General features: G+C 46.7%; 1 protein-coding gene and 1 non-coding gene across 3 annotated transcripts in view; both read right to left on the reverse strand.

Annotated features, from left to right (window-relative positions):
- Nucleotides 1–2995: 2995 nt before the first annotated feature.
- THSD1 (thrombospondin type 1 domain containing 1) overlaps nt 2996–19582 on the reverse strand; it is a 25114-nt gene continuing 8527 nt past the window's right edge. The window contains exons 3-4 of one of the 2 annotated variants that reach the window (XM_007471675.1): nt 10791–10949; nt 2996–4606 (exon numbers count right to left, since the gene is read on the reverse strand). In XM_007471675.1, coding sequence (XP_007471737.1) covers nt 3255–4606; nt 10791–10949 — 1511 coding nt within the window. In that variant the 3' untranslated portion in view covers nt 2996–3254. The remainder of the gene's footprint in view (nt 4607–10790; nt 10950–19582) is intronic. The other variant, XM_007471676.1, reaches the window with a different exon arrangement.
- TRNAE-CUC (transfer RNA glutamic acid (anticodon CUC)) lies at nt 7725–7797 on the reverse strand. The gene has a single exon. It is a non-coding gene; the product is annotated as a tRNA-Glu (tRNA).

Here is a 19582-nt window from a genome sequence, read left to right on the forward strand (position 1 = left end):
GGAACACACCTCATTCTTAATGGTTTACGATTTAAAGTGTTACATAGAATTGTTCTGGTTCAACCACAAATATAGTTTGAGGGCTTTTGACTAGCCAGTCATTTAGTCAACAAATCTTCATTGAGCGCCTACTTGATGGCAGCCATGGGCTAGGACCTAGGGACATGCTCCTGAGGAACAGGAGATTATTTCTAAGGAAGTTAACCACTTAACCACCAAAGGCAATGCCGAAGCACCCGCTTTTCTTTTTCTCAGAGACAGAGGCCAAATTCGCTTAACTTTTAAATGTAGAGATTGACCCACAGAAAACCGGGCTAGGCAGATGGTGAACATATTATATGCTGGTATTAATTCACTGTGATATTAATTTAAATGCATGATATACAGGGGAAGAACATAATTTAACAGAAGATCTTTCTGTTCATACTGTTTTTCTCTAATTTTCACCTTCCCATTGCTGTTTTTGTCTCAGTCTGATAAAAACAATTTTTTTGGAAATTCACTGTGAGGTCTGGAACAAGCAAGCATACCTTCTGTCAAAGGTTGGCACACAAGCCTGTGAACTTGGAACGAGAACAGAGCTTTCTAGTAGGACAAATAAAGAAAAGGGCGATTAAAAAATCTGATTTCCTCTTCTTTCCATCAGTTGTCAAAAACTTTTGAATAATCAATTCCTCCAGTTCCTGAAAGGTAGATAGCTATTATTAAAGCATTTCCAAAAGGAAATACATTTTAGTTTTCAATAATAGTGGAACAAATGAAGTGGTAATGCAACAAATATCAAAGAAAAATTTTAAAGTACAGTATTTGCATTTTTTTATTTGTGATTTTTTTTCCCCATCTAATTCCACTCTCTCCAGTGGTCCCTGAAACCTCGCCAGCAGGCTGACATCCTGATAAACTCTAGAAGGAAGGGTGGGCGTGGCAGCTAAGAGAGGTCATGGTGAACAAAAAGAAAGTGCAGCTACTCAAGTGTATGCAGATAAGGTGTCAAGTTCAAGGTCTGAAAGGAAGTATACCAGATTGCAGAGTGCCCACATGATACCTGATGACAGACTTCCAATGATGGAACCTGACCTCTAGGTTCTTTTGCGTAGCCCTCACTTCCAAATAAAGCAAGCTGCAAGACCAGTTCTCACATCAGGCAGCAGAAAGCTTCCTTCCTTTGCGAAAAGCTAGTAAAGGCATCTCTCTGTGCCCTCTCACTGCAAAAAGGGCCAGCTTTCTCAGGAAGTTTCTGCTGTTGGAAGAAGACTCAAAAAGGCTGTGAGGGCAGAGTGCAAACAGTAGGGCAGTTAGAACTAAAATATGAGTCCATGTCCATGCAACCCGGCAGGAGTTCATTTCCTTCCCAAGCCTCGAATCCTCTATCTGTAAAATGTGGTAGGCAGATTGAATCAGAAAACATTAAGTGATCCTAAATTTCTAAAAGACTTCTTTTCTCAGGACTTCCCTGGTGGTCCAGTGGCTAAGATTCTACCCTCCCAATGCAGGGGGCCCAGGTTCCAGCCCTGGCCAGGGAACTAGATCCCACATGCCACAACTAAGAGTTCGCATGCCACAACTAAAGTTCCTGCATGTGGCAACGAAGACCCGGCGCAGCCAATAAATAAATACTTTAAAAAGACTTCTTTTCTCTATTTCCCTCTTTCTTCCAATTACAAAAGCTTAAGCTGTAAAATCATAATCCAGCCTACCTGTTTTCCGTATACTTGAGATTAATTCACATACTTTCTAAATAACATGATATTATGATACTTCCGGCCCCAGGCTGGAAGCCCTGCCTCCACTTAAGGTATTGTTTTAAACCAAAGTTTACAGTGTCTGTTGATGGCCAAGACGCTCCTCTCCACCCTTCCTCCACTCCACCCCGAGGCCCCTGGGACTCAGTAGAGGCTGGAGATCCTACTCATCCCTCGTCTTCTCTTGCCCAGCCTGGGGGAAGGAAAGAGGGCAGAGGAGAGGTGGGCAGCCTTTAGCACCCCGCAGGGTTCTCGTCCCCTTGGGCAGTGGGCACAGGAGCCCTCTTACGAACCCTGGGCTGTTTCCTGGGGGCTCTCCAGACCCCTCTCTAGGACCAAGCCCCCCATCACACTGGGAGTGTGGATTCCAGCAAAGGAGCTGGGAAAAAAGTGAGACTCTCCACAGACTGCCTATGGGGGGGACCCCAACTTAAGGCCAAGGACTGGGTGTGTTGGATGCTTATGACACACCAGCCCAAGTCCCTTTGCTGAGAAGACTCCTTGGACTATTTCCCAAGAAACCGCCACATACATCCCTTTACAAGGCACCCCTCTCCTGTGTACTCCCCATCTGTGTTCTGTTTGACCAGCAAAGGAATAGTAAACGTCCTCTATTAAAAAAAAAAAAAAAAAATACACACACCAGTTTCAGAATGACACTCCTGGGGTCTTGGCTGCCAGCTTGGTCCAGGAGCACATAGTCAGAATCCTGATGCCAGGCAGCATCCTGACAAGCATCCACTGCCCGGGTTCCAGTTGATGCTCTCCTAGGAGACAACACCTTCCTTTCCAAAATGTTTACTTTTTGCTCAGAACAATGATGGATAGGTCTTCATTTGACTCACTACCTGAACAATCAGCTTCTTATATTCTTTCTCCAAAGCAGAACTAACTCACATAAAGTTTGTGTCGAGTCCCCAGCACTCTTTCTTGCGTAAAAAACAGTAAGATATCACCCAACTCTGGCCTGAAAGTTCTTCTGGAATATCTTGTGGTATCACCAATTCTAGGTAACCTAGGAATAGCCATAATTGACTGAATCAGTCAAATACAAAACCTCTTCAATACTGCCCATGCAGGAGTCAAATTCTGAAGGACTTAAAACAATAAATTACAGTTCAGGGCTGTATCGGCAGGGTACTTTGTTCCAGCCCTTCTTCCTGCCGAAAACTCCCAGGTTGTTTCAAGTTGGAACCTGCCAACTTGCAGCTTGTCATTTTTCATATTCACATGAGAGACCAAGCCCTATTTCACTCTTGTTTAAATTTTTATTATCAGAGTTAGCAGTAATAAGCCAATAGAAACAGGATAACGAAGGGAAAAGCTCCGGATAAATAACTTCTTCCGTATGGATTAAAACACATGCGGACACCGATGTCAGTTACCACCGCCCCACATCCTGTCCTGCTGTACAAATAGTTACACAAAACAGTCCAGAGAACACTGTGAGCAGCTGATACCCTGAGCTGGGCAAAGGACCCCAGTTGCGTGAAGTCTCAGGCTGAGCTCGGTCTAGATGACCAGCTTCTCCACACTCAGCGTACTCGTGGTTTCATCCTCTTCGTTTGACCCAAAATATCCCGGGAGGTCCAGCATCCCCTGCTCCGCCTCAGTGAGGCCGAAGGATGTGTTGTCGTAGTAGGCGAACTCCGGGTGGGCGGGGAAGCTCTGGCACTTGTCTTTCCGACACTGAGAAGGGCTCAGAGGACTGACCCTCTGGTAGCTATCTCTGGGGGCCGGGGAGGAAGGCCGCTTCCTTGAGACAATCCTGTGACTGGGGGACGGTCCCCTCCGAGCCCGGTGAGGCTCCGTTCTCTCACCTCCCGCCACGAACCCTGCCTGGCTATCGCCCAGGTCTGGTTTCCTCGTGGGCTGCCCCAGGGTGTGGGGTTTAGGGAAAGGGCTTAACGGGCCACTGCTTCCACCTGCCCCTGGACAGTGGTCCCGTTTCTCCGGAACCAGGGCAGCGCCTCGACTCGGGGGCCGGACTCGCTCTCCCGCCTGGTCCCACGTCCGGCTCCTGGAGCTGTAGGCGGGGGCTTGCCGGGGGGTCAGGGTGGACAGGCTCCGCTCCCGGAACGGTCGGGCCTGCCTGGCCTCGTGGAAACTTGCCGTCCTCCGGAAATGGGACCCCCGCGGGTGGCTCCTCATCTGCGACTTGCGGAGGAGGCTCTGGCTGGGGCTGACGGCGCAGCTGGCCGGCGGGAGCGGGTGGTCCAGCCGGGAGGGGGGCCCGTCCCCAGCGCCGGCCGCAGGCGGCTGCTCCAGGAACGGGGATTTGAGGCGGAACTTGCCGGCCGCGGCTTCTTCGGGGCTCTCGGAGCCTCCCGGGGGCGCGGCGACGGCGGCGTCGATGGCGGTGTCCGTCAGGGGGCTCTGGGACACGTGGTACACCTTGGTGGTCTCCGTCAGGCCTTTCTTCTTCATCTCCTTCAACTGCTGCTGGGCCAGGCGGTAGCTGAACAGGGGCGGGATGATCTTCTGGGCGTTGGACTGGAAGCTCTCGCTGCCCGAGGTCTCGTCATCAGGGGGCGCCGGCACGCTCCGCCGGTAGGTCAGAGGGATGCCCTGGCCCGCGGGGCTCCCCGCCGGCCCGTCGCCCGCATCTGAGAAGCTGCCACGGGGCTCGCTCAGCTCGCAGATGTTCTCCTCGTCCGAGTTCTTCCGGCAGCCGGGCGCGTGCAGGGAGTTGTGGCGGACTGGGGTGCTGCACTTGGGGGCGCGGCCCAGCTTCCGCCACAGCGTGATGAGCACGGTGGCCACGATGATGAACAAGCACAGGGATATCCCGGTGACCGTCACGATGTTGTTGGACTTCACGGGAGCCTGGGGCTGGAAAGGAGACGGACTGGATGGCTGGAAAGCTACAAAAAAAAAAAAAAAAAAAAAAGGAAGAACGAATGCATTCTCTAGTATCGTTTTTCTCTGCCTGGGTCTAAGGTCTCTGAGTGGCTTGCTCTAATTATGTAGCAATTAAAGAAGGAAGGAAAATAAACAAGGACTGGGATTTCTGGTCTTACATATATTTCTGCAGGCAGGCTTTTAAGCCAAACTGCAAAACAGAGACTGGTAGAAGGGAGGTGAGCAGATGAGCCACAATCAAGGTGGCTCACTGGCTCTTGCTGACACCTGTCCCCAGTTTTCTACAAAGAAGCCTCATGAGGAACGTTTCAAGGTAAAAATCAAGGTTTTTCACTTAAGGTAAACATGGGATATCTATAATTAAATGTACCTTTGAGATGCACCTCGGAAAATTTCTGCCAAGTGTAACACTTGGAATGCAAAACAGTTTAGGCAGGTTGTAGCTAAATTTGCACATCTCAAGAGAAATTAATAGGTGAAAATAAGTCTTCTGGCAATATACTACAGCTCACTTTTCCCTCCCAATGTCCAGGAACTGCCTTTCCTCAGTGTTGACGCCTCTGCTTTCTCACTCTTGTTTTCTCAGCTGTTCACTCCCCTTCCTACCTTCTATGTGGCAATGATTTTTCTTCTTCCCTGCTCTCTCAAACTGGTGTGTCTCACAGTCATCAAAATGTTTCACCAATGGGCTCCCCTGGTGGCGCAGTGGTTGAGTCCGCCTGCCGATGCAGGGCACATGGGTTCATGCCCCGGTCCGGGAAGATCCCACATGCCACGGAGCGGCTGGGCCCGTGAGCCGTGGCCGCTGAGCCTGCGCGTCCGGAGCCTGTGCTCCACGACGGGAGAGGCCACAACAGTGAGAGGCCCGCGTACCGCAAAAAAAATAATAAAATAAAAATAAATGTTTCACGAAGACTCAGACGCCACCTGGGGCCTCAGCCTGTAGCACCCGGGAACCCGAGACCACCCAATGCCACCAGGCCTCACCTCTCTTTCCTCCTTGGTCACTGTTCGCCATTCAAGCCCTTCCAGTCACATGTCCTCTATCTCTTCCTCCCATAGTCTTATCCTCACCAGTTCTGTGCCGCATCTCCATCCTCCCACTGCTCCCCTTTCCCCTTTCCACCGCACCCTATAGGACACCTATAACCAAACTCCTCATGACGCAGAAACTTTCCACAAAACACTGTGTATCTCCTTGCCTGACCTGAGGACAGGCCATCCCTCAGGGCACAGCCTCCCCAGCTCACTCTTGGGTGAAGCTTCATCAGAAGCAGCGCCAGAAGCAGGGCGTGCTCCTCAGCCTCCTCGTTCCTGGCTGCCATCTCAGCCAACTTTTTACCTCCGTGTGGAAGTTCTAATCTTCTGACGCCCACGTCATCCACCCAGACCACCCTCTACCCTCTACCCCTCAACTCTGTCATCTCCCCACCTCTGGGCAGCCATCAGTTACTAGCACCTGGGTCCAGTCTTCCTCACCATCCCACAGCTGGGACCATTCATTGTCCTTCCAAGCTGCCATACCTTCCCATTGTCTGCAGCTGCTCCTGTTCTGAAACCTTAAAGCTTCACAGCCCACTTTCCGGCTGTATCCTCCCCTCTCACTCACTCATTATTCATATAATGGTTACTCAACCTCGCTGCAACATCTGATTCTCCAACCCCTCCATTTTCTCTCCATCCGCCAGCCACCTTCTGCCCTCACTTCTCTCCCTACACCCAGGATCCATCACTTAAGTCCTTCTACTGCCAATCATCTCAACTCTCTGACCTCTAACACTGAGCTGTATCCCTTCGCCTGCTCAGAAGCACAAGTCTGTTCCGAGAAAAATCCAGACACGTGGATTATCAGCTGCTGCACCCAGGCCCCTGAGCCCTGGTGGAGAGAATAATGCACCCGTGCAGGCCAGAACCTTTGTGTACTGATGGCGCCCAAACTTGACTGCCCGCAAATCCTTCCGCGGGTTCCTAAGCAACTCTCTCTTCCATCCCCTACAACAGTGCTTCAAAGTTTTACCGCTAATCCTCTTCCTCAGCCGTCTGCTAGATCACAAAAGTTAGAAGCTATCAAGCAAGTACACCCCCAGGTTCTTCTGCCATCCTATCCTCCCCCATAAACTCAGCAGCAGCCGCGTCTCCATTTCCCTCTTTCTCTAGGGAACTAGTGGGAGAAGTGCCTCCCCATAAAGACGAGTCCACCAGGTGCTCTCTAGGCCACCCTTCTCCAGGGGGATCATCCCTCTGTACCTATTATCTCCAGCTTCTCCTCCGTGCATCTCCACAGAAACACGTTCAAGCTCTTCGCACTTCACAAAGATCTTTCTAGAACCCTCTCACTACTGCCACTGCCATATCTCGCTCCTTGTCTTCCCAGCGGAACGTACAGAAAGAAGGGTCCACATGTGCTGACTCCTCATCACCTCTGGCTCCTGCAACCTGCCCCCAGGCTTCCAGTGAAGCAGCCCCTATCGAGGTCATTAACCATCTAATAGCCAAATGCAAAGGAGTTCCGTCCTGCTATTCCTTGAGCTTTGCCGCATCGGCTACTGTCCGACCCTTCCTGTGATTGTTTCTCTTCTTGGTTTCAACAGTTCTCTAATTCGGAGAGAAGAACATGGACTTTGGAGCCAGGAGAGCTAGATCCCATCCTGGTTCCACTAGCTCTGCTCTCTCCATCGACGTCCCACCGACACTCCCACCTCCACACGCCCAGGACTCATCATCTTCCCCCGGAAGCTGCGCCTCCTCTGATACATCTGATCTCACGGGAATGGTGCTGCTGTCCTGCACCTGCCAGCGCTAAAATCCTAGGTCCCACCCGCGACACGCCCCTCTCCACACTCGCCACATCCAGAGTTGCTGAATCCTTCCCTCCTCTGCATCCCCACTGCCAGTGCTCCCTTTTCCCCCTGGGTCACTGAAGACCTCTTAACAGGCCTCACTGCTGCCACTCCTGGCCCTTCTGATTTGTATTCCACGCTACAGGCAAGAGATCCCTCCACAACACAGGTCCAGTCTTCAAGGGCCCTCGGGATCTGGCCCCTGCCTACCTGTTCAGTCTCATTTTGTGCCTTTTTATTTTTTTCTTTTGGCCACGCTGTGTGGCTTGTGGGATCTTAGTTCCCCGACCAGGGATTGAACCCGGGCCCTCGGCAGTGAGAGTGCAGAGTCCTAACCACTGGACCGCCAGGGAAGTTCCCTGTCCAGCCTCATTTCCCTCACTCCCTCCTGACACTCTATCCTGCAGCCACATCAAACTCTTGCCAGGTTCCCTGGGTTTCATAATATGCCATCGTCTTCCAAGCTTTCATCCATTGCTCCATTTGCTAAAATTCCCTTTCTCACCTAGTTCACCAGGTGATGCCTATTCAGCTCTCAATCTTCAGCTCAAATATCACCTCCTCCAGGAACAGAGGTGTTCCCAGCATGGATTGTCACAAGCTTCTGTAGCAGGCTGTGGATACCCTTCTACTGCACTGTATGCTACGCCTGCTTTGGTGTCTGCTGAGCTACCGTATCATAAGCCCCTTCCAGAGACATGGCTTATCTATATACTCCCAACCCCAGTCAATAACTGGCATAGAGTTGGTACTCAATTAATGTTATATTCATTAATAGATTCATTATTAAAAAGGTAATCGCAAAATGACCAACACCCCATCAGATGGAACGTGGGCACGATGGCAATTGGATCCTCCCATCTTCGCGGTGAACAAGATTAGACCAAATTAACGTAGAACTTCACTCAGACCTTGGCGTAAAAACATCCTTTCAAAGCCAAGCAAAACTCCAGACTCTCAACCAAGCGAAAATAGTTGAATGATGAAAGACTTGTTCCCTGACTGATCATGTCTTCGTCTGCAGTGGCTGCTCCGTCAGTGGGTCGCAGCGTTGCAAATGTACACGTGGACCTCTTAGCTGTTACACTTGACTCTGGCTGGAACCCTTCAAAGCCGCAGCTGGAGAAAAGCCCCAAAGCTGCTGACCTCACCCATCTCTGCCTCATCTTGTCTTCCCTCTTTTCCGTGAAGTGAAGGAGACTTCCTGATGCTAAGCAGCCTGCAAACAGATCTTTACATTTCCAAGGAGTGGAAAACAGGCTGAACTGGAAAAAGAGAACGGTTGGAAGAAATGATCATTTTTATCCACACAAGCATTTATTTTTTCTGAGGACCACTTATAGTAGAAGTAGGGGTGCCTGTAGCACTTACCCTCTCTGCTAATTTGTAATGTACAAATTTCCAGTTCCCACCCAGGATTAAAGAGATTAAGATGCCAGAACATGAAATAATACCACACAGCCTCAAAAACTGACTGCTAATTCCAGGATGGTTGTAGAAAGCTAGACTGGCCTGTATGTAGAGGCAAAGTATTCAAGATAGGTAGCTTAGTACGAGGTCAGATCTAGTCCCCTGCTTTCTAGCTTTATGGTCTTGGGCAGGTGACTTACCCTCTCTCTCTGCTGCAAAGTCCTCACCTGTATGTGTAGATAATCATGTACTGACTTCATACGTGCAAGGCACTTAGAAAAGATGCCGGGCAGCAGCAAGCTCTCAAGATCTGAGCCCAGCGTAAGAATCCTTGCCTTGTAGAGTTATTGTGAGCTTTGAGTGAGATAATGTAATAAATGGTTGATACCGTAGTCCCTTCTAAAAGTGCAATAGAAGCCAGGGGCAGTTGATTTTTAATTCATTTGAGTATTACAGAACTCTAGATGAAATATCTTTTTTTTTTTTTTTTTTTTTTTTTTTTTTACTGGCAGTACTTTCGGTGCATGGCATTCTCTTTCTTTGTTTTCATTTCTAAGTCTTTCGGCAGGCGGACTCTCAACCACTGCGCCACCAGGGAAGCCCTAGATGAAATGTCTTAATACAACACGCCAGCCCAGAACGGAGAGGAGGAAGTTACACACAAGGAGGGAGCTGTGGAGAGTAAGGGGACTTGTAAAGAAAAGGGCAGACAGAGAAGAGAGCCTTAGAAGACAGTGTGAGATACAACTGGAGAAAGAACAGATTCAGGGTGGGGCTCAGGGCTGATGAAAGAAGACAATAGGCTGGGGGCTGGGAGAAAAGCCTGGGTCTGAGGTTGTAAAAGGAAAATCAGAGAGAGAGAATGTCCTCAGGATGCTGGAATAAAGGGAACAAGGTCTACAGCACTGGCTGGAAAGAGGAGACAGCAAGAATTTTGTAAGGTCACAGGTGGGGATGCTGGTCAAGGTGTTGCCAGGTGCCACTGGTCTTGGCTACAAGGTGCTCTGAGACCAAACACAGAAAAACACTTCTCCAGATCCCAAAGGGACAAGGAACCAGGGATGGTCTTCGACGTGGAATTGGAGAGTGGAAGGAGTCGGGACTGGACAGAAGGACTTCACCTAAGGGTCAGGACCACAGCAAAGGCTGGTCAACTAAATGGTGAGCTGGCTGTGTCTCAGAAGGGGCGATGGTGTGTGGGAACAGCAAGCATTCTTTTTTTTACTGTAACCTGTGGCAAATGAATGGGATTCAGCTCCGTAAGCTGCAGCAAACCCAACTGAGTGACCTGAGCACCACACCATAGACCACCCACATCAAATACTCACTGAGCACCTACGAGTGGGGGTCATTTCAAGATGCTCAGAGGATGAAGGCGGGGCCAGCCCGCAGGTGAGGGCACGATGAACTTCCCCACCTTGTCCTCCTGGGCGGGGTGGGGGTGTGTGGAGAATAAACACAGAGCCCTTCAGGGGATAAGATAGGGTGCCTTGCCCCATCTTGGACAAATAATGTCCATTTTGGTTCCCTGGGGCTTCTCGGAGATGAGGAGGTGAAAAACTCTTTTTTTAATGTTTCCCCACAATTTCTAGGGGGGAGAAGTAAAGGAGAGAGAAACAAAAACAACAAATATCGGGAAGAAATCATCATCCCTCCCATGTTTTGTATTTTTAAACGTGATCTCGTACGTCTGAATCTTTCATTTACACCCATGTCCTTGTCATTTCCCCATCTTCGACGGTGTTAAGTCCCCTGTCATCTCCCTGGCAAGACACCCCCAGTCGCAGACACACTGAAGGGCACAGAGTCTGTACAGCCAGAAGCAGCAGCGACAGAGTGTCGGGTCCACTCCTGAACTCAGACTGGCGACTGTCAGGCAGGGCTGGGTTCGACAGTCCCTCTGGGAAGAGGCTTACGAAGGAGGACGGATACCTACCCGCACAGTCCTCCAGGGAACACGGGGAGCTCTCAGAGGACATTCCAGGGCAGCCAGGTCGGGAGGGGGAGGAGGGCAGGCACAGGCGGCGACGCTCTCTGACACCGTCCCCACACGTGGCACTACACTGGCTCCACGGCTGCCACAGTCCCCAAGTTTCTGCAAGGACATCGGCCAGGCTTTTAATGCTTAGCTCACTTGAGAATCAGAATTTAACTGCACCCAAATGAAGGAGCAAAACTCAAATCTCAGGCTTTGAAAAGTCAGTAAAGAAGCACATTCCCACAGAAGTGGAAAGCTGGAATGTTGCTGCTCCCCCTACAACAAAGGAAAGCTCTATAATCTACAAAATATCAACCTTTCTAGAACTCTTCAGAGAGCTAAGGTCACAGGACAACCAAATGGCCTGAATTCGAAGGAAAGCCAGACTCCTCCAAGGAAAGCCAGGATGCAAACACTGCTTCCTGGGGCAGATGCCAGGCCTCATACAAGCTGGTGAGAAATCATCTAAAAATATAATGAACCGCCAGAAGCCCGGTGTGGGCTAGCATGAGAATACAGAACCCCTGGGAGCCGCACTACCCAACTGGGAATTTGTACCCACTTGCAGGCTCTTCACGGATCTCACCAGATCTTCACAAGGAGGACCGAGGGCAGGCACAGGACCAGGGAGAGCCTCCCTCGTGGTGGAGGCCAAGGAGGGGAGAGGAGAAGCTTTGTGGAAAAGACACAAACTTCACCCAGACCCTCCCTCCCATCTGCTCCATCAACAAAAGCCCAACCACTGAGGACAGGGAAGAAAACCCCGTCACTCCAAGAGCAGCAGCTGAAACCTAGTGCTGCCAAGGAATGGAAAAAGAAGAAAATCTTTCACCCCTAGAGAGGAGGAGGAAAGACCCTGGGCCCACACTTATAGACAGCTTCTACCACCGGCAAGGGGCAGGGTCATTACAAAGCTCCATCCTTGAGACTCAGAGGCAGAGCACTTGCCTAAGACTCAGGCTGAACCAGAACAAGAAGACGTTCTTCCACTCCCATCACCTAACACCCACCCTGCTCCAGGCTAGCAATTACCAAGTATCAAATAACAAGAGTCTACTGCTGGGGGAGAGGCAAGAGTGACAAGGAAAAGCCTTTCTGATGTGCAGGCTCAAGCCTAAAGTTGAGGGTGCAACACAAGTATGGAGAAAACCCTCTGGCAACCCAATTCCTACCCTAAACACAAAGCAACATTAGAAAATTTTGAACTCGATCGTGCACTGAGGATAGCCATAGCAACAGCAAAAACTCAAACACAGCTCAATTCCTTATTATATTGACCCAATCTCCACACTAAAGTCCTAGCATAAATAGGGTATGCCAATTTCCAGGCATAAATGCTATTTATCAGTGTCTACAGTTCTAAGAAGATGTCCAACTTTCAACCAAAAATTATGAGACATACAAAGAAACAAGAAAAAAACAGTAAAATATCCAAGTAATTAAGATAACCAGACTCAGATGTGACCCAGATATTGGAATTATCAGAGAGAGATATTAACTATGATTAATATGTTACAGTTTTCGTGGAAAATGTGAATAAGATGCATGAACAGATGGAAATTTTCATCAGAGAACTGTAAACTACAAAGAGTTCATCGGAATGCTAGAAATTAACAGCATGGCCACAGAGATGAAGAATGCTTTCTAGAGGCTCATCAACAGACTCAACATAGCTGAGGAAAGAAACAGTGAAACAATACATATCGACAGAAATCACTCAAATGGGACAATATCAAATAGTCTGTCATACATATGACTAGAATCCCAGAAGAAAAAGAGACTAATGTCCAAGAATTCTCCAAAATTAATGAAAGACGGCAAACGACATCCAAGATGCTCAGAAAACATGAGGCAGTATAAACACAGAAAAGCAAACAAACAAAAAAGTTCAACACACTACACTCAAACTGCCAAAAACTAAAAAAAAATAGAAAACTTTGAAGGCTGTGGTGGGAGAGAGAGGGCAAGGTGGAATTACATCACATACAGAAGAATAAAAATCTGAATCATAGCACACTTCTCATCATGCAAGCCAGAGATAATGGAGTGACGTCTCTAGAGTAAAAGTGACATCTCTAGAAAAAAATCACCAACCCCAAATTCCATATCCAGCAAAAGTATCTTTCAAAAATGAAGGAAAAATGAAGACTTTTTCAGATGAATGAAAATTAATAGAATTAATTAATTCTACCAACAGACCTTCACTATAAAAAATGTTCAAAGAAAATTCTTCAAGCAGAAGGAATGTGATACCAGGCAAACCTGCATCAATATAAAGGAATGACGTGTGCTAGAATTAGCATTTATAGAGGTAAAGATAAAATTTACTTCTTATTTTTAAATGCTCTAAAATATAATTGATGATCTAAAGCAAAACAGTAGCAATGGGGCTTCCCTGGTGGCACAGTGGTTGGGGGTCCGCCTGCCAATGCAGGGGACGTGGGTTCGTGCCCCGGTCCGGGAGGATCCCGCATGCCGTGGAGCGCCTGGGCCCGTGAGCCATGGCCGCTGGGCCTGCGCGTCCGGAGCCTGTGCTCCGCAGTGGGGGAGGCCACAGCAAAAAAAAAAAAAAAAAAAAAAAAAAACAGTTGCAATGTATTATGTGTTTGTACCATATATAAAGTAAAATGTTTAACAATCATTCAAAGAATGGGAGAAACGAATTGGAATTGTACTGTTATAAGGTCTTTACACTATACATGAAGCAAGACATTATCTGAAGGTAGACTGAGAGTAATTAAAAATGTACACTGTAAGCTCTAGGACAACAACTAATAAATATTTTAAGGTATAAATAATAAACCAATAGTGTGGTTAAAGTAATTCATAAAAAATAGTCAACTAATCCAAAGGAAGGCAGATGAAAAGAGGAAAAAGAAACAAAGAACAGATGGAAAAAATATACAACTACCAAGATGGTAGATCTTAATCTAACCATACAATGATTACACTAAATATAAATAATCTAAACACCAATTAGAAGACAGAGTTTGTGAGACTGGATAAAAAAGCATGACCCCACTATATGCTGTTTAGAAGAAACTCACTTTAAATATAAATACATAAATAGGTAAAAGGAAAAAGGTGGGAGAAGTTATACCTTGTAAACATTAATCAAAAGAAAACTAGAGTGGCTTTATTAATATCAGACAAAGCAGACTGCAGAACAAGGAGTATTACCAGAGATAAAGAGGGATGTTACATAATGACCAAAGGGTCAATTCAGCCAGCAGCCTTAACAACCATAAATAGGGATGCTTCAAAATACATACTACAGAACATTCCCAGAACAGTCATTATTGATTGACAAATGCAAACATCTCTTCCAAGCACATAAGTAATCACTGCCAGAGAGAATAATTGAATAATTCCCTACAAATAATTATCCTAAGTCCCTTCCCTGTGAGCACCCATCCAATCCCAGACCTACCAGGTCATGCCCACACTAGGCACAAGATATCCTCTGCATAAAAGTCTCTCTTCATCGTTATGGACAAAAACTCACAATGCAATCAAGGGTATACAAAGCACTACAAAAACATACGGAAAACATGCAGGGCTGTTACATTCTCAGGTGAGCCAAGTGGTGCAATCTTTGGAATGAGTCATGGCATATGACTTCTTTAGAGCAACTAAAAGTCTCAGATTGTCACAAGAGTGGGAGCATTACAAACCAGTGTCCTGGACCAACATCAGCTGAGGTGTGGTAATTATGTTCCACTCAGAGGTCCAGCTGAACACAATGTTGGTTCTGTGCCTCCCAGATCACTCTGTGGCTCCTCAAATGGCAGAACAACAAGGCAGCTTTGTCCTCAAGCTTCAGAGCTGTTCAGACACTGAGCTCCCAGTGCTTGCAAAGCTTTGGGTATCTCATATGAAGTCTCTCTGAGCTAAAGTATTGTGATTTATTTTTTGAAAAATCTACTGGCAATTCCACTACTGTGAAATCTAAATTGAAAAGTCAATACATAGTTTATCCTTCTCTTGTGCTCATATTTAAGACCACAAAAGGCAGAATCACAAAAGCTGAGAACCCTTTTTTTATTCTTTCTTAACTCTTCTCTTACTTTACGTAGACATTATTTAAATACATAAAGTCATTTGTCAAACTAAAAACAAAAATTCCATTAGTGGGCACCAGGAAAAAAAAAAAAATCAAAGTTTTGATAAAAGCATGAATCTTAATGTCAAAAATCTCACTTTGAAACGTGTTTTTTTCCTTTGAAAGTAAAATTATGGCTGGCAGGATTACCAACAATTTAAAAAATAAACATTTAAACTAAGTTTTAGGTTCTTTTACTGCTAAACCAAATTAATCAAACCGAAAACAAGGGAAATCACTCAAATAAAGCAATGAACAGACTTAATCAGCCAAAATTTTTAAAATGTCTTAAATATCTCTATTTGTTCCCTGAAGATTTCTGTTAATAAGACTGAGGAAAATACTTGGCAAAACAGGAACTCATTGGCTAGCTATAGTTCACATGTTACAAATGAAGAATAAAATGACCACTATTCTAAACAGTAGTCTTACTTCATGAATGAAAGGCTGTTTTGTTTTGTCCTGTTTAGATGTCCATACATGCACTACCACTGCATAACAAACCTGTTTGACCAGGATAAATGCCTTTCAGGCCACTCTAGAGGATATTAATTCTGAATGAGCAAAATGTGTCTGGAATAAGAAAAGGGAAATTTGTTTCCACTCCCAAGAATATTTGAAGGAATACAGAGTATGAAATATTCACATCTGCAAGATATTTCACTCAAGAGACTAAAGTAACTAAACAAAACATCCTTAGAAGAAAATTCTATTTGAAAAAAAAAAAGTTATTAAAAAATATACAAAAAAAAGAAAGAAAATTCTATAGACATGAGTGAGTAGCCAAAAGCAGCAGTGGGAACAAAGGCACCTGGATAAGCAGTTCAGGTTTTCTGTGCCCCGCACAGGCTCATTCATATTAGACCAATGATGCTCAGGTCTGGGCCAGCGGGCTCCATGTCTTTCAGGAGGGGTGGGAAGCACAAGATGAACCAATGAGATGAGGAGGAAAATACTGGAACTTTTTTGATCTAAAAGTTTCATACTGTTTAATATCTAGATTGATAGATGATTATATGGGAGCCAGCATGGAATAGTGGGAATAGCAAATGCTCAAGCCAGTCTAACCACCAGTAGTGGGTAAGCCACCAACCTTGGAAAAATTACTTAACCTTTCTGTGCCTCATTTCTTCACCTCTAAAATTGACAATACAATAAGCCTAACTCATAGGGTTATTATAAGGATTAAATGGGTTAATATTCATAAAGCACTTAGAGCAGTTCTTGGTGCAAAGTAATCACTATATAAATGCTATTATGTCAGAAAGTCACATACAGTATGTCAGCTATTCTAAAAAAAAAAAAAAAAAAAAAAAATCCCAAAGAAAGAGCAGGAGTTACACCAGGTGGAAGGGTTCACCGGTTCATTCACTTTCAGAGAACTGTGGAGTATTAAACCATCTAAGGGCCTGCTTATATTAAATTAAATTCTCTAGTTTTAGGTGAATTAAGTGGACAAATGGCTTATAAAGATTCTGGCAGGGCTTCCCTGGTGGCGCAGTGGTTGAGAGTCCACCTGCCGATGCAGGGGACACGGGTTTGTGCCCCGGTCCGGGAAGATCCCACATGCCGCGGAGCAGCTGGGCCTGTGAGCCATGGCTGCTGAGCCTGCGCGTCTGACGGGAGAGCCCACAGCAGTGAGACGCCCGCGTACCGCAAAAAAAAAAAAGATTCTGGCAAAGAATTAAAGATGATACAATAATTAAGCACCTGCAAATAAGAAGCAAATGACAGGATGACAGTACTCCTCTTGGTAAAAAGCTCTTGTTCAGTCACATTGTGAAGGAAGAACAAGACCATCTAATCAGAGAAACAAGAAGATGGCCAACAAATTTAAATTATCAAGAAAACTATGTGTTAAATATATATAATTTTTACTTGTCAAAAAAACTAAGTAAAAAAAATTATGTGACTATGAATTTATACCCTCTATCATTAATTCTCAACTTTGCCCTAAATACATATTTTGCATTGAGATGCAGGGTCCATTATCCCTTATCTGACAACCTTGGGGCAGATGAGTTCAGAATTTAGAATTTCTCAATTTAGACTTTTGCATGTTATTACAGCGCCTGTGCCAGATATTACTAATACTCCCCTAGCAGCATCCCATAATCACACACATTAACGCTTCTGCAGAGAAACACATAAACATTCATACTAAGTAGGATAAATGAAGGTCACAAATAATCATGTTGGACATCTTTTTGCTGTAAATCAGTATTTACGGTTTTAAGGTCCTGAGACATATTTGGAAAAAGAGACAAACATATCAAACCCTTTATTCCCCTTCCAAAAGGAACTAATGAGAAATTCACTGTGAGTCGGTGGGTCACACCTCATGGTAGGTTCAATGGGATTCCTGAATGATGCCATATGGCAAAAAAAAACAAACAAACAGTCTTTACTGGTCAGAGCTGTCAATTTAAATGGAAAATGAAAAGAACTCGATTTAGTTATAAACTTTTATACTAAAAACACAAAGGCACTGAGTTTCCCACCACTGGCATCAATTTCACTGATTAACCAAACAGGGTCCCTGTTGGGTGGCCACACAGAGAATCTGGGGTCTCCAGGAATGTTTAGCCCCTCGAGGTACTGCTTCCAGCCCTACTGCCCGGTCGTGTCTAGCTGCTGCAGCCCCACAGGGAGCCCTGAGCACCCTCAGCCTAGACACAGAGCATCACTCCCTGTTCTGCCCCTTCCCAGGGAGAACCAACACAAAGACCTCCTGCTCCCAAGGTCTTTCATCACATGGCCCGAATTCCTTTACTCCCCCTGGTTTGTTTCCACTAAATTCAGTCAATTAGAATGTTTTTCCCCTCTAAGCAATAAATTCTTTTGAAACGGCAAGCATATCTTGAATGATTAGTTTAACATAATTGTTTTTCTACTGATACCTAGCTGAGACATCAGAGTGCAATTTTCACTTTAATAAACATGTACCGGGTATCTGTTAATATGGCAGGTGTACAAAGCGGGCCAAATAAGGATCATAAATAGGTTCCTGGCAGCCCAAGTCGGCTTCTGTTGCCAAATGAGCTTCTCCTATCTGGGGGCAGGGTGGGGGAGGGGAGAAACGTGGGGAGAAAGACCCTGAACAAGCAATGACAGAAGCGATAAATGCCATGAAAGAGGAACTAAGGATGCTGGGCCAGCGTACAGCGGGGAGTTTACCTAGTCTGGGGTTGAAGAGTCACCCAGGAGGAGACTTGGGGGACGGGTTAACGTTAACCAAGTGACGGTGGGAGGAGGGCTGCCCAGTCTCCAGCCCATCCGTGGATGCCCATCCTCATAAGAGTGAGGTGTCAAGTGAGGTGACTGATAAGTTTTCAGCAAGGGAATAGCCTCAGCTGACCTGAATTTTCAACAGTCCCTCTCTGGCTGCCTTGAGAGAATGAAGTGGACAGAGGGAGAGAATCAAGCGGTATCAGTGGAAATGGAGAGACGTGCAGAGATTGAGACACAGATTTTTTGAAGAGACAAAATCCATAGGAGCTAGTGATTTATTCACAGGAAGCGAAAAGAGGAAGCCTCCTGGGTTTGGGGTTTGAACAATGAGACGGGGTGGAGTCCTGTACTGAGGAGCAGGTTTAGGGGGTGAGATGATGAGTCCAGTTCCAGATATGCTGCTTTTGAGGTGCCTGGGAGACATCTGGGGGGTGACAGCTATTCAGCACTTGGATGCGGGGGAGAGATACCAGCATGGAGTCACCAGCATCAGGACAGTAATCACCTAGCGAGTGTGTGAAGAATGAAAAATGCTGAGGTTCTAGTATAGGATGCCGAAGTCCAAGCCTTAAGGGATGCGATGGGGTCATGGAACCAGCCGGCAAAGGAGACCTGGAAGGAACATCCAGGGAGGTAGGAGGCAAACAAGGCAAGTATAATGTCACAGAATCAAGGTCAACGAAGATACGGACTGGAAAGCATCCCCAGAGTTTGGGACCTGGAAGTCATTCGCTGGCTGCTTTAGTGAGAGCATTTGCAGGGGAGGGGCATGGGTTTGGAGTGGGTTGAAAAGTGAATGGGGGTGAGGAAATAAACCCCAAAGTACAGGTGGCTTTTTCAAGAACTGGGGCTATAAAAGGAACACGAGAGAAAGATGTTGTGCTCTGGGGGAGAACCAGGGGATAAGGGGTGATTTTGTTTCGTGTTTAGATGAGACAATTAAGTACATTTCGAAGTTGATGGGAATGAACCAGTAAAGAAGGGACAGTTAGAGACGGAGGAGATTGGGGAATAATGATTAACAGAAGGTTCCTGATAGAGCAGAGGGGCTGGGACCCCCAGTGGAGGGGACAGTTGACCTTGTACTGGAGGAATGACACTGCTTCCCTGGGGACAGCAAAGGAGGGGAAGACTGTGGGATGGCTGCCTGCAGGCTTACGGATATTTTGGTGGGAGGGTGAGGGAGCTCGCACCTGATGGCTTCCCGCTGCTCTGTGTGGCAGGAGCCGAGTCAGCTCGGAGAGTCAGGCAGGGGCGGGGGTGAGGTCCGAGGAGAGCAGAAGAGGACCGCAAGAGCTGCTGTGCAGGGCAGGAGCACAGTGAGTAGCATGGTGGGCCCAGGGAAGGGTGGAGGCCCGGCCTGCCCGGGTGCCGTGGGCGGCTGGCAGATGGCTGGATCCATGCAGAGCTGGGGGCG

Source organism: Lipotes vexillifer, unplaced genomic scaffold (genome assembly GCF_000442215.2).
Source record: "Lipotes vexillifer unplaced genomic scaffold, Lipotes_vexillifer_v1.1 scaffold470, whole genome shotgun sequence".
Taxonomy (NCBI): domain Eukaryota; kingdom Metazoa; phylum Chordata; class Mammalia; order Artiodactyla; family Lipotidae; genus Lipotes; species Lipotes vexillifer.